At 44.8% G+C, this 14,747-nt stretch overlaps 1 protein-coding gene across 1 annotated transcript; it reads left to right on the forward strand.

The window, feature by feature from the left end:
• Positions 1-540: 540 nt before the first annotated feature.
• LOC124263488 (multiple epidermal growth factor-like domains protein 10) lies at positions 541-4,866 on the forward strand. Its single transcript, XM_046698142.1, has 4 exons — positions 541-592; positions 831-1,733; positions 1,828-1,945; positions 4,516-4,866. The coding sequence occupies exons 1-4, from the start codon at positions 541-543 to the stop codon at positions 4,664-4,666; spliced, it is 1,224 nt and encodes a 407-aa protein (XP_046554098.1). The 3' UTR covers positions 4,667-4,866.
• Positions 4,867-14,747: the final 9,881 nt, after the last annotated feature.

Genomic DNA, 14,747 nt, shown 5'->3' on the forward strand with positions numbered 1-14,747 from the left:
TCACGCCGAAGATCGTGTTCGATTCCCCACATGGGTACAATGTGTGAAGCCCATTTCAGGTGTTCCCCGCCGTGATGTTGCTGGAATATTGCTAAAAGCGGCGTAAAACCAAACTCAGTCAGTCAGTCAGTCACTTCCTGCTCACGAGGGAAGACATGAGGCTTCTGGAGCAATGTAAGCACTGAGTATTTTGATACAGTTTTGTTCTTTAAGGGTGAGGGAGTGAGCTCAGTTTTTGCCCGCACTCAGCAATAGTACAGCCACATGTCAGTGGTCTGTTAATAATCGAGTCTGGACCAGACAACCCAGTGATCAACAGCATGAGCATCGATCTACACAACTGGGATATGTTGACATGTGCCAACCAAGTCAGCGAGCCTGACCACCCGATCCCGTTAGTCACCTCTTACGACAACTATGGGTACCGAAGATCAATTCTTATCAACCCGGATATTCACGGGTGTGTTCTTTATAGACACCCCATGGACAATATGCTTTGTAGGATGGTTTTAATGTTACTTATTTAGTTTCAGGATAACCATGACTGTGCTGCTGATGCTGTGGATGGCATCTTTGGTTGTTTCTGCTGAAGGTAAAGCACCAAACAGATTCAGATTCAAATAATTCAGATTGTCATTCTATGCCATATACCACGCCATTAGATATTAATACATTATATTGGCCGTATTACCAAGGATGTTCTACATTTATATAGATGATTAAATAATCAGGCAACTAATGCCCATTATAAACAGAATTGCATGAAGATTATTACTAGTATTGCTGACATGTGAGTATGAAGAAATACTTTATTTTTGGTCATTTTTCAGGCGACCAGTGCAAAGAAAACCAGCATTGTTCAGACTGTGACAGAAGTGGGCATTGCCTCACAGACTGTGACACCGGGTATTTTGATCTGAAATGCACGTCAGTATGCAGCAAGACCTGCAGAAACAACTCATGTCGGTTGTCAGACTCTGGTATAGGTGACTGTACTGATGGGTGTGTCCCCGGATATCACGGCCCAGGGTGCAACATACCATGTGACAGTCCAGGAAGTAGCTGTACAGCATGTCCAGGTGGTTGTGATGGAGGATATTGTCAGCTGGGGTCATCCTGTGTGTCTGGATGTGTAGACTCCTACTACGGGACTGGCTGTAAGTCGTGTTCCAGTCGATGTAAGTCCTGCAACAGGACGACAGGATCGTGCAGAGAGTGTGACCGTGAATACTTTGGACCAAAATGTGGGTATTCCTGTGATCACTGCCTGGGATCCTGTGAACATGGATGCACAGAGGGCTGTCTTCCTGGATTTTATGGCGCGTTCTGTGACAAGACGTGCAGTGACAAGTGTGGACCAGACACCAACATTTCTACCGACAAACCTCTACGGGCGCCAAACACTGGAGTACGTGACTGTCACAGAGACAGTGGGGATTGTATTCACAGGTGTGACGAGGGATGGTATGGCCGACAGTGCTCTTCTCCGTGTAGTTCCAACTGTAGAAACTCCAAGTGTCAGTCAGACACCGGGTGGTGTACAGATGGGTGTGCACGTGGCTTCTATGGAGGACACTGTCATCTCACGTGTAACGTCTGTCTTGGTGGTGTCTGTGATCAGAAGACTGGCGTCTGCTCCAATGGTTGCCACCTGACTGGAGGAAGATGTGACTCAACCTGCACACCCAACTGTTCCATTGAGGAATGCCTGAGACAGGAACACTGTAACCATGGTAACTATAACACTGTTGTTTTTCTCGGTTTACCAGTGGTCTAAATATGTCATGAGTTCAGTTTAATGCTTAATTATGTTCTTATGTTTTACAGAGTCCGTACGTATACAAATAGCCACCCTGTCGACCTCAATACTGTTTGTTGTTGTTGGTGCCATTCTGGTAGTGGGGATGTGTTGCCGTAGACGTGTGGGGAAACCAGGGATACCAAGGTGAGGGGACTCAACAGTTGACGTTGGTTGATATATTCTTAACACAATCAGTTGCCCCTAACTGATACCGTAGTATCCGCTCTTCAACAGACACTGATACATGGGATGGACAGACGCGGAAGTACTACAGTTGTATCCTGCAGACCTGCAGCCAGTAGTTTCTGTGTATATTATCCACCACATAGATTCCAGGTTATGCAGAAACTGGCATTGATGAGGCTATAATTGCGGGTGATGTAGCTACTGAGTATATCATTGACGGTTTAGCTTCCGGGTCATGCAGAAACTGTAAACATTGATAATGCTATAATTATGATGATGTAGCTACCATATTTATTATTGCCGTTATATCTTCCCGGTTATGCAGAAAGTGTATACATTAATGGTACTAATTCTTTAAACCATTTGGCAAATGTATACTGAGTCAAAAAAGAAACTTCACAACATGTAATTGGAAAAATAATGAATTATTCTTCTCTGATGATACATGTATGCATCCGAAATGGGATCCCTATCTTTCGACTGCAGAAAAACGTTAGCAAAACCCACTCAAACCCATCCATTCGTCGTGCAAATGACGTTAGTGCAAAATCAGGTTTTGCACGTGCAGTCGATCACGTGATCTTCGCATCGAAGTTTTCTTCATATGCACGTGTTTGCATTGGCCTCAAGAATTGAAAAAACACTTTTAAACTACAGTTCTACCGGTACTTGAAATGCCACGATTGTCAAATGTGCAACGTGAACGTGCCGTTGGCATGTTGCAAGCGGGAAGATCAGTTATTGACGTCGCAAGAGCAATGGGATGCAGCCGTCGTACTGTGTATGACTTGCGAGGTCGTCTACAACAAACTGGCACCACTCCTGATCGCCCAAGGTCGGGTCGTCCACGTGTGACGTCACGAGCAGAAGACCGTCAAATCGTCCTACGTCACCTACGTGACAGATTTCTGCCGGCTACACGAACCAGGGCTGAGATGTTTAGAGGTCGACTGTCTTCACAGACAATTCGAAATCGGTTGCGGACTGCCAATCTCCATTCTCGATGTTCATATCGTGGGCCAATATTGACGCCGTTTCATCAATGTCAACGTCTGCTTTGGGCCCAACGTCACCTCCGATGGACCCAGAGAGACTGGAATCGAGTCGGCTTTAGCGATGAATCCAGGTTTACCCTCAGATTCGCGGACGGCAGGCATAGAGTCTGGAGACGACGTCGTGAACGGTATGCCCAATGTTGTGTACAGGAAGTCGACAGATTCGGGGGCGGAAGTTGCATGGTGTGGGGTGCTTTCTGTGGGAAAAACCGTTCCCGACTTCTGGTCATCCGTGGAAACCTCACAGCTGCTGCTTATCGCGACCAGGTGCTCACCCCTGAATTCGTTCCTTTCATGGCGGCTCATGGCCCAGGTCTACAGTTCCAGTATGATAATGCTTGGCCGCATACTGCGATGTTGACACGATATTTCCTTCAAAACGATGGAATCAACGTCATGGACTGACCATCGAGGTCCCCTGACCTTAATCCAATAGAGCACGTTTTGGATGCACTTGGGAGAAGGCTTCGTGGTCTAAGGAACCAACCTCAGAATGTGCAGGAACTTGGCGCTGCCTTGCAAGAGCAATGGCGCAGAATCCCCAACCACGTGTTCACAAGCATCAGGCAGTCAATGAGGAGACGGTGTTTGGCAGTGGTGAATGCGCGGGGCGGCCATACACGATATTGAACTGAGAAATTTCGCATTTTTATTCTTGTGACTTGACATTCTGTATATCCATGTTTTGGAACGGCGGTGTAGCCTAATGGAACTGATTATGGCACTGTCAGTGTATCGAGTACATCACACAGATCTCAGCAATGAAATAATAACAATTTAACCATCTTACCATCTCTTGTTCTGTTAAAGTGCCCTGAAGAAAGAATGTGAAGTTTCTTTTTTGACTCAGTATATAAATTCATTACGTTTTCTCTTTCTTGAAATGTAGCTAATATACATATTCTTGACTCGGTAGTTTCCTGTGGCTGCTGAAATTATGTATCCCGTTAAAAAAGTAGGGAAACTTTATATTTAATTTACGATTGAAAAACTTGGGAGATCTATCGGAATGAATTAATGTTGATATGATAATAATGGATGTTTTGTGAGTGCATCACCACTTGCACTTCTATATGACCATAGTTGTTTGTACATTAATCGCTCTTAAAAGATTATTGGTGTATGACATGAACAACTTTGCATGTGTACAAAATTCATTATACCCTACTCATTATATAACAAGCATATATACTATTGAAATATAGACGTGTTTTACAAAAAAAATCATGCTTTTGGATTTTGGTTACACATGGCACAATGAATATTTTACAGCAACATTCCAGGGAACAAATACAGTTTTGTGTTATAACAATTAACATGTTATAATTGCAAGACTGAATCCTTTTTAGTGTGCGTCACGCATTTAGGCTGGGCAATTTATTCAAATGTAAATATTTAGAGGCGAAGGTTAATGTAAAGCGGTGCAGGCTCAAAACAGGGAATCGGAACTCCATATGTTCTTTGTTTCTTCAGAGAAAGTCCCCAGGAGGGAGAGCCAGACTGTCCCAATGATGGAGAGCTGGACTATCAACAGGAGGCTGAGATGGACACCTGTCAGATGTCTAACAAGATATACCATGAAATAAATGTGAAGGACATGGGTCCAGAGATAGTGTTTCTATAGGAACGTGTACAGCATGACACAGATGTGAAGGACTTGGACCAGAGATAGTGTTTCTGTAGGAACGTGTACAGCATGACATAGATGTGACGGACTTGGACCAGAGATTGTGTTTCTGTAGGAATGTGTACAGCATGACACAGATATGAAGGACTTGGGCCCAGAGATAGTGTATCTTTAGGAACGTGTACAGCATGACATAGATGTGAAGGATAGGCCCAGAGACAGTGTTTCTGTAGGAACGTGTACAGCATGACATAGATGTGAAGGACTTGGACCAGAGATAGTGTTTCTGTAGGAACGTGTACAGCATGACACAGATGTGAAGGACTTGGACCCAGAGATTGTGTTTCTATAGGAACGTGTACAGCATGACACAGATATGAAGGACTTGGACCCAGAGATTGTGTTTCTATAGGAACGTGTACAGCATGACACAGATATGAAGGACTTGGACCCAGAGATTGTGTTTCTATAGGAACGTGTACAGCATTACACAGATATGAAGGACTTGGACCCAGAGATTGTGTTTCTATAGGAACGTGTACAGCATGACACAGATGTGAAGGACTTGGACCCAGAGATTGTGTATCTATAGGAACGTGTACAGCATGACACAGATATGAAGGACTTGGACCCAGAGATTGTGTATCTATAGGAACGTGTACAGCATGACACAGATGTGAAGGACTTGGACCCAGAGATTGTGTATCTATAGGAACGTGTACAGCATGACACAGCTATGAAGGACTTGGACCCAGAGATTATGTTTCTATAGGAACGTGTACAGCATGACACAGATGTGAAGGACTTGGACCCAGAGATTGTGTATCTATAGGAACGTGTACAGCATGACACAGATATGAAGGACTTGGACCCAGAGATTGTGTTTCTATAGGAACGTGTACAGCATGACACAGATGTGAAGGACTTGGACCCAGAGATTGTGTTTCTATAGGAACGTGTACAGCATGACACAGATGTGAAGGACTTGGACCCAGACATTGTGTTTCTATAGGAACGTGTACAGCATGACTTAGATGTGAAGGACTTGGACCCAGAGATTGTGTATCTATAGGAACGTGTACAGCATGACACAGACGTGAAGGACTTGGACCCAGAGATTGTGTTTCTATAGGAACGTGTACAGCATGACACAGATGTGAAGGACTTGGACCCAGAGATTGTGTATCTATAGGAACGTGTACAGCATGACATAGATGTGAAGGACTTGGACCCAGAGATTGTGTTTCTATAGGAACGTGTACAGCATGACACAGATATGAAGGACTTGGACCCAGAGATTGTGTTTCTATAGGAACGTGTACAGCATGACACAGATGTGAAGGACTTGGACCCAGAGATTGTGTTTCTATAGGAACGTGTACAGCATGACACAGATGTGAAGGACTTGGACCCAGAGATTGTGTTTCTATAGGAACGTGTACAGCATGACACAGATGTGAAGGACTTGGACCCAGAGATTGTGTTTCTATAGGAACGTGTACAGCATGACACAGATGTGAAGGACTTGGACCCAGAGATTGTGTATCTATAGGAACGTGTACAGCATGACACAGATGTGAAGGACTTGGACCCAGAGATTGTGTATCTATAGTAACGTGTACAGCATGACACAGATGTGAAGGACTTGGACCCAGAGATTGTGTATCTATAGGAACGTGTACAGCATGACATAGATGTGAAGGACTTGGACCCAGAGATTGTGTTTCTATAGGAACGTGTACAGCATGACACAGATGTGAAGGGCTTGGACCCAGAGATTGTGTTTCTATAGGAACGTGTACAGCATGACACAGATGTGAAGGACTTGGACCCAGAGATTGTGTTTCTATAGGAACGTGTACAGCATGACACAGATGTGAAGGACTTGGACCCAGAGATTGTGTTTCTATAGGAACGTGTACAGCATGACACAAATGTGAAGGACTTGGACCCAGAGATTGTGTTTCTATAGGAACGTGTACAGCATGACACAGATGTGAAGGACTTGGCCCAGAGATTGTGTTTCTATAGGAACGTGTACAGCATGACACAGATGTGAAGGACTTGGACCAGAGATTGTGTTTCTATAGGAACGTGTACAGCATGACACAGATGTGAAGGACTTGGCCCAGAGATTGTGTTTCTATAGGAACGTGTACAGCATGACACAGATGTGAAGGACTTGGACCCAGAGATTGTGTATCTATAGGAACGTGTACAGCATGACATAGATGCGAAGGACTTGGACCCAGAGATTGTGTTTCTATAGGAACGTGTACAGCATGACATAGATATGAAGGACTTGGACCCAGAGATAGTGTTTCTATAGGAACGTGCACAGCATTACATAGATGCGAAGGACTTGGACCCAGAGATTGTGTATCTATAGGAACGTGTACAGCATGACATAGATGTGAAGGACTTTGACCAGAGATTGTTTTTCTATAGGAACGTGTACAGCATGACATAGATGTGAAGGACTTTGACCAGAGATTGTGTATCTATAGGAACGTGTACAGCATGACACAGATGTGAAGGACTTGAACCCAGAGATTGTGTATCTATAGATACGTGTACAGCATGACACAGATATGAAGGACTTGGACCCAGAGATTGTGTTTCTATAGGAACGTGTACAGCATGACACAGATGTGAAGGACTTCGACCCAGAGATTGTGTTTCTATAGGAACGTGTACAGCATGACACAGATGTGAAGGACTTGGACCCAGAGATTGTGTATCTATAGTAACGTGTACAGCATGACACAGATGTGAAGGACTTGGACCCAGACATTGTGTTTCTATAGGAACGTGTACAGCATGACTTAGATGTGAAGGACTTGGACCCAGAGATTGTGTATCTATAGGAACGTGTACAGCATGACACAGACGTGAAGGACTTGGACCCAGAGATTGTGTTTCTATAGGAACGTGTACAGCATGACACAGATGTGAAGGACTTGGACCCAGAGATTGTGTATCTATAGGAACGTGTACAGCATGACATAGATGTGAAGGACTTGGACCCAGAGATTGTGTTTCTATAGGAACGTGTACAGCATGACACAGATATGAAGGACTTGGACCCAGAGATTGTGTTTCTATAGGAACGTGTACAGCATGACACAGATGTGAAGGACATGGACCCAGAGATTGTGCTTCTATAGGAACGTGTACAGCATGACACAGATGTGAAGGACTTGGACCCAGAGATTGTGTTTCTATAGGAACGTGTACAGCATGACACAGATGTGAAGGACTTGGACCCAGAGATTGTGTTTCTATAGGAACGTGTACAGCATGACACAGATGTGAAGGACTTGGACCCAGAGATTGTGTATCTATAGGAACGTGTACAGCATGACACAGATGTGAAGGACTTGGACCCAGAGATTGTGTATCTATAGTAACGTGTACAGCATGACACAGATGTGAAGGACTTGGACCCAGAGATTGTGTATCTATAGGAACGTGTACAGCATGACATAGATGTGAAGGACTTGGACCCAGAGATTGTGTTTCTATAGGAACGTGTACAGCATGACACAGATGTGAAGGGCTTGGACCCAGAGATTGTGTTTCTATAGGAACGTGTACAGCATGACACAGATGTGAAGGACTTGGACCCAGAGATTGTGTTTCTATAGGAACGTGTACAGCATGACACAGATGTGAAGGACTTGGACCCAGAGATTGTGTTTCTATAGGAACGTGTACAGCATGACACAAATGTGAAGGACTTGGACCCAGAGATTGTGTTTCTATAGGAACGTGTACAGCATGACACAGATGTGAAGGACTTGGCCCAGAGATTGTGTTTCTATAGGAACGTGTACAGCATGACACAGATGTGAAGGACTTGGACCAGAGATTGTGTTTCTATAGGAACGTGTACAGCATGACACAGATGTGAAGGACTTGGCCCAGAGATTGTGTTTCTATAGGAACGTGTACAGCATGACACAGATGTGAAGGACTTGGACCCAGAGATTGTGTATCTATAGGAACGTGTACAGCATGACATAGATGCGAAGGACTTGGACCCAGAGATTGTGTTTCTCTAGGAACGTGTACAGCATGACATAGATATGAAGGACTTGGACCCAGAGATAGTGTTTCTATAGGAACGTGCACAGCATTACATAGATGCGAAGGACTTGGACCCAGAGATTGTGTATCTATAGGAACGTGTACAGCATGACATAGATGTGAAGGACTTTGACCAGAGATTGTGTTTCTATAGGAACGTGTACAGCATGACATAGATGTGAAGGACTTTGACCAGAGATTGTGTATCTATAGGAACGTGTACAGCATGACACAGATGTGAAGGACTTGGACCCAGAGATTGTGTATCTATAGATACGTGTACAGCATGACACAGATATGAAGGACTTGGACCCAGAGATTGTGTTTCTATAGGAACGTGTACAGCATGGAACAGATATGAAGGACTTGCACCAGAGATTGTGTATCTATAGGAACGTGTACAGCATGACATAGATATGAAGGACTTGGACCCAGAGATAGTGTTTCTATAGGAACGTGCACAGCATGACATAGATGCGAAGGACTTGGACCCAGAGATTGTGTATCTATAGGAACGTGTACAGCATGACATAGATGTGAAGGACTTTGACCAGAGATTGTGTTTCTATAGGAACGTGTACAGCATGACATAGATGTGAAGGACTTTGACCAGAGATTGTGTATCTATAGGAACGTGTACAGCATGACACAGATGTGAAGGACTTGGACCCAGAGATTGTGTATCTATAGATACGTGTACAGTATGACACAGATATGAAGGACTTGGACCCAGAGATTGTGTTTCTATAGGAACGTGTACAGCATGGCACAGATATGAAGGACTTGGACCAGAGATTGTGCATCTATAGGAACGTGTACAGCATGACACAGATGTGAAGGACTTGGACCAGAGATTGTGTATCTATAGGAACGTGTACAGCATGACATAGATGTGAAGGACTTTGACCAGAGATTGTGTATCTATAGGAACGTGTACAGCATGACACAGATGTGAAGGACTTGGACCCAGAGATTGTGTTTCTATAGGAACGTGTACAGCATGACATAGATGTGAAGGACTTGGACCCAGAGATTGTGTATGTATAGGAACGTGTACAGCATGACATAGATGCGAAGGACTTGGACCCAGAGATTGTGTATCTATAGGAACGTGTACAGCATGACATAGATGTGCAGGACTTTGACCAGAGATTGTGTATCTATAGGAACGTGTACAGCATGACATAGATGTGAAGGACTTGGACCCAGAGATTGTGTTTCTATAGGAACGTGTACAGCATGACATAGATGTGAAGGACTTGGACCAGAGATTGTGTATCTATAGGAACGTGTACAGCATGACATAGATGCGAAGGACTTGGACCCAGAGATTGTGTATCTATAGGAACGTGTACAGCATGACATAGATGTGAAGGACTTGGACCCAGAGATTGTGTATCTATAGGAACGTGTACAGCATGACACAGATGTGAAGGACTTGGACCCAGAGATTGTGTATCTATAGGAACGTGTACAGCATGACATAAATGTGAAGTACTTGGACCCAGAGAATGTGTTTCTATAGGAACGTGTACAGCATGACATAGATGTGAAGGACTTGGACCCAGAGATTGTGTATCTATAGGAACGTGTACAGCATGACATAGATGTGAAGGACTTGGACCCAGAGATTGTGTATCTATAGGAACGTGTACAGCATGACATAGATGTGAAGGACTTGGACCCAGAGATTGTGTATCTATAGGAACGTGTACAGCATGACATAGATGTGAAGGACATGGGTCCAGAGATAGTGTTTCTATAGGAACGTGTGCAGCATGACATAGATGTGAAGGACTTGGACCCAGAGATTGTGTTTCTATAGGAACGTGTACAGCATGACATAGATGTGAAGGACTTGGACCCAGAGATTGTGTATCTATAGGAACGTGTACAGCATGACATAGATGTGAAGGACTTGGACCCAGAGATTGTGTATCTATAGGAACGTGTACAGCATGACACAGATGTGAAGGACTTGGACCCAGAGATTGTGTATCTATAGGAACGTGTACAGCATGACATAGATGTGAAGGACTTGGATCCAGAGATTGTGTTTCTATAGGAACGTGTACAGCATGACATAGATGTGAAGGACTTGGACCCAGAGAATGTGTTTCTATAGGAACGTGTACAGCATGACATAGATGTGAAGGACTTGGACCCAGAGATTGTGTATCTATAGGAACGTGTACAGCATGACATAGATGTGAAGGACTTGGACCCAGAGATTGTGTATCTATAGGAACGTGTACAGCATGACATAGATGTGAAGGACTTGGACCCAGAGATTGTGTATCTATAGGAACGTGTACAGCATGACATAGATGTGAAGGACATGGGTCCAGAGATAGTGTTTCTATAGGAACGTGTGCAGCATGACATAGATGTGAAGGACTTGGACCCAGAGATTGTGTTTCTATAGGAACGTGTACAGCATGACATAGATGTGAAGGACTTGGACCCAGAGATTGTGTATCTATAGGAACGTGTACAGCATGACATAGATGTGAAGGACTTGGACCCAGAGATTGTGTATCTATAGGAACGTGTACAGCATGACATAGATGAGAAGGACTTGGACCCAGAGATTGTGTATCTATAGGAACGTGTACAGCATGACATAGATGTGAAGGACTTGGACCCAGAGATTGTGTTTCTATAGGAACGTGTACAGCATGACATAGATGCGAAGGACTTTGACCAGAGATTGTGTTTCTGTAGGCGGACTATGGAGCCCTTGCTTTGCTTCTTAATACCAGTGGGTTTAATACATGCTTCTTACATGCTGGCGTAATTTTGGTGCAATTGGCTCGTCGTTTATTCTTAATCATCATTTTCCTTTATCTACAGATCTTTATGTTAATTTACTTTGATGAGTTGCGCCCCATTACTGTATTAGGATTCTGGTATCTTTTGTTCGAATCCCAGTCAATTCAGTCAGATAATGATCCAGTTGCTTTTAGTATCGCACCCGTGTTTGGGGGTTTCGTACCGGTTGGATATAAATGTATATAAGTGAAGTAAAGTCAACTGATGACCACTCCCAAACTTGTAATTAGAACAACTTTAACAAGAGTACAGTGACATTATGTCACCCAAGTCAAGATTTGGAACCTGTACGTTATATGCCATATTCCAAAACATTAGACATATATGTGCTCGGCAATATATTTTTATAGATACATCAAAAGTTTGTTTCATTGTTTATAAAAAATTGCATTTTGAATTTCGGTGTTTTCGTAAAATATGTTCAGTGTTTTCGGTTTCAACCTCCGTAACCTCCACTAACATGGAGTGTCACATAGACAGGGTTAAATGCACTGGGCCTCACACTGACAGTACTGCCCAAGAGCGTTCGTTGTGGTACTCTCGGATGGTAGTTCAAGAGGCGGAAGACAAAAGTCAGCAGTATAGTTGAAGACAGCAGCAGCCATGTTTATTATGGTTTGGGAATTATGGTAGAAATGGTACATAAGATGGAAATCACGTGACAGAACACACATGGGGACCGAGTGGCCAATGTTCCCGATGTGGAGACCCGCTCTGTCACTTACACACATTCAGAAGTCGGACGGAGATTCTTCATCATCGACGTAGTCGTTGGTGAGGCGACGGCCTTGGCCGACGCCCCGACTAGCCGCACAGTCCGTCCGCTTCGGTGGATGATCTGGGCCCGTTTCTCTCTGCCTGGTCTCTGACTGGTCTCCCTGTATGGTTCCTGACTGGTCTCCCTGTATGGTCTCCTGACTGACCATGTGAGTCCGGTTTTAGGCATAGGGACATTACGCCACGTTGTGCAAGGTCACTGACCTGTGCACATGTACATACGTAAGATCCGCCAACGTGGGGAGATGTTAACTGACATTTACTGATGGCATTGAGAATTGAGGGTCCTGCCCTGAGAGGGGTTTATGATAAAAGGGCTACACCGAATGATTGCTGAATACATTAGACAGACAAAGTGGATAGAATTTCGGTGCACTTGGATGCATATGGAAACAATTATGTTGTTTGAATATATGAAGCTTTACAGAAACTTATTGAAATGGTTTACTCTATGACAACACTATGACAGTACCAAGGCTACTCACATGATACACTACAGCAGAACACACCTCAGAGCTTCATTACTGACCCGGAGCCACCGCCTTCTGGGCATACATTGACAAATGACATTCAATTGTATACATGATTTGGCAAAGTATATTTCTACATCACAGAAGTTTGCACGACCAGTCCCAGGATATGAATGTTGTTATCCTCACATCTGTAGGTGATGTCAGGGTTACATGATTCTGTTGGGAAAAGGCCCCTGTTCCTGGAACCAGTGCTTCAACTCCCAGATTCCCGTTCTCCACCGACACCGGGTGTCAACCACAGTCGCCCCTCCCGATGCTGGGACCCATCAACAAAACGTTCGTAGCGTTACGACGGTATGGTAAACTATAGAGTTACGACAGGTCGTAACGTTAAGAACGCTTTGTGGATCAGGACCCCGCCTCCCAAAGTGACCGTAAGACGGTCGTATCTACCATAAAGTCGCTTTGCGAAAATCGCACCAGGCCTCCACGAGGTACGGTGTAATAACTCTGGCACTGATCAAACAACACGAGTCGTTCGCGTACCAAAGATGTGTGTTTGTATGCTTGCAGTACAGCTATGTGAAGAAGGGTGAACAGTTTACACAGTCTGAGAGAGACTACTCAGGGGATGGTGGCGAAGTAAGGCTGACATTAGGGTAGAAGATGGTCTGGATTGACTGGTCAATGTTCGTCCCTCCTTGTCCCTGGCTCACTGCTGGTCTGTTTGCACTCTTCCCCCTGTCTGTCGGCTCCCCCGCTGTCTCCCGCTACCCCCGATCCTGCCTGAGAGAGAGAGAGAGAGAGAGAGAGAGAGAGAGAGAGAGAGAGAGAGAGAGAGAGAGAGAGAGAGAGAGAGAGAGAGAGAGAGAGAGAGAGAGAGAGAGAGAGAGAGAAGAGAGAGAGAGAGAGAGAGAGAGGTGGTGTGGTGTTGGGCTTAGGAAGGGAGTGTTTGTTTGTTGTGCTTGCACAGAAAATCGTCATTTATTCGGATCGAGGAAAAGAAATGACGCACTTTCAACTTCCTTCAAATAGCAGGTCATCTCAAGGTAGCTGTTTTGACATGGGGAAGGTCTAATGGTGGTTTACGTCGCATCCACGACTGAACTGAAACGACGTGTGAGAGAGTGAGTGAATTCAGTTTTACGCCGCTTTTAGCAATATTCCATCAAAATCACACCAGAAATGGGCTTCACATGGTGTGAGCGTGTGCGTGGCGTAAGCGTGTGCGTGCGTGGTGTGAGCGTGTGTGTTGTGTGAGCGTGAGCTCGGTGTGAGCGTCTGCGTGGTGTGAGCGTGTTCGTGTTGTGAGGATGTCCGTGGTGTGAGCGTCTGCGTGGTGTGAGCGTGTGCGTGTTGTGATCGTGTGCGTGGTGTGAGCGTGTACGTGTGCGTCTGCGTGGTGTGAGCGTGTGCGTGTGCATAATGTGAGCGTGTGCGTGGTGTGAACGTGTGAGTGATGTGAGCGTGTGCGTGGTGTGAGCGTGTGCATGTGCGTGTCGTGAGCGTGTGCGTGGTGTGAGCGTTTGCATGGTGTGAGCGTGTGCGTGGTTTTGAGCGTGTGCGTGGATTGAGCGTGTACGTTTGCTTGTGCGTGGTGTGAGCGTGTGCGTGGCGTGAGCGTGGATGTGAGCATGTGCGTGGTGTGAGCGTGTCCGTGGTGTGAACGTGTGCGTGTGCGTGTTTAAAAAAGCGCAAATACAGCAGACAATATTCTGCGAAATGGATGCAGATGCTTTTTATCTGATTAATTTGAAGTATTGAGGTTTGCCTACAAAAGCGATATATGTAAATGCTAGACAGATTCACCTTACCTTGCTGAGATAAAAGTGTTAACATACGCACGCTGAAAGCAGTGCATTAGGAAGAGTATCATTTCAATATACCGCGTAAACAAGCTATCGACC

This window comes from Haliotis rubra, unplaced genomic scaffold (genome assembly GCF_003918875.1).
Source record: "Haliotis rubra isolate DU_JTF1 unplaced genomic scaffold, ASM391887v1 Scf886, whole genome shotgun sequence".
Taxonomy (NCBI): domain Eukaryota; kingdom Metazoa; phylum Mollusca; class Gastropoda; order Lepetellida; family Haliotidae; genus Haliotis; species Haliotis rubra.

Coding starts and splice junctions, on each gene's coding strand:
- LOC124263488 (XM_046698142.1), top strand. CDS start 541: ATGACTGTGCTGCTGATGCTGTGGATGGCATCTTTGGTTGTTTCTGCT. Junction 593..830: donor TTTGGTTGTTTCTGCTGAAG/GTAAAGCACCAA, acceptor GTCATTTTTCAG/GCGACCAGTGCAAAGAAAAC. Junction 1,946..4,515: donor GGGAAACCAGGGATACCAAG/GTGAGGGGACTC, acceptor TTGTTTCTTCAG/AGAAAGTCCCCAGGAGGGAG.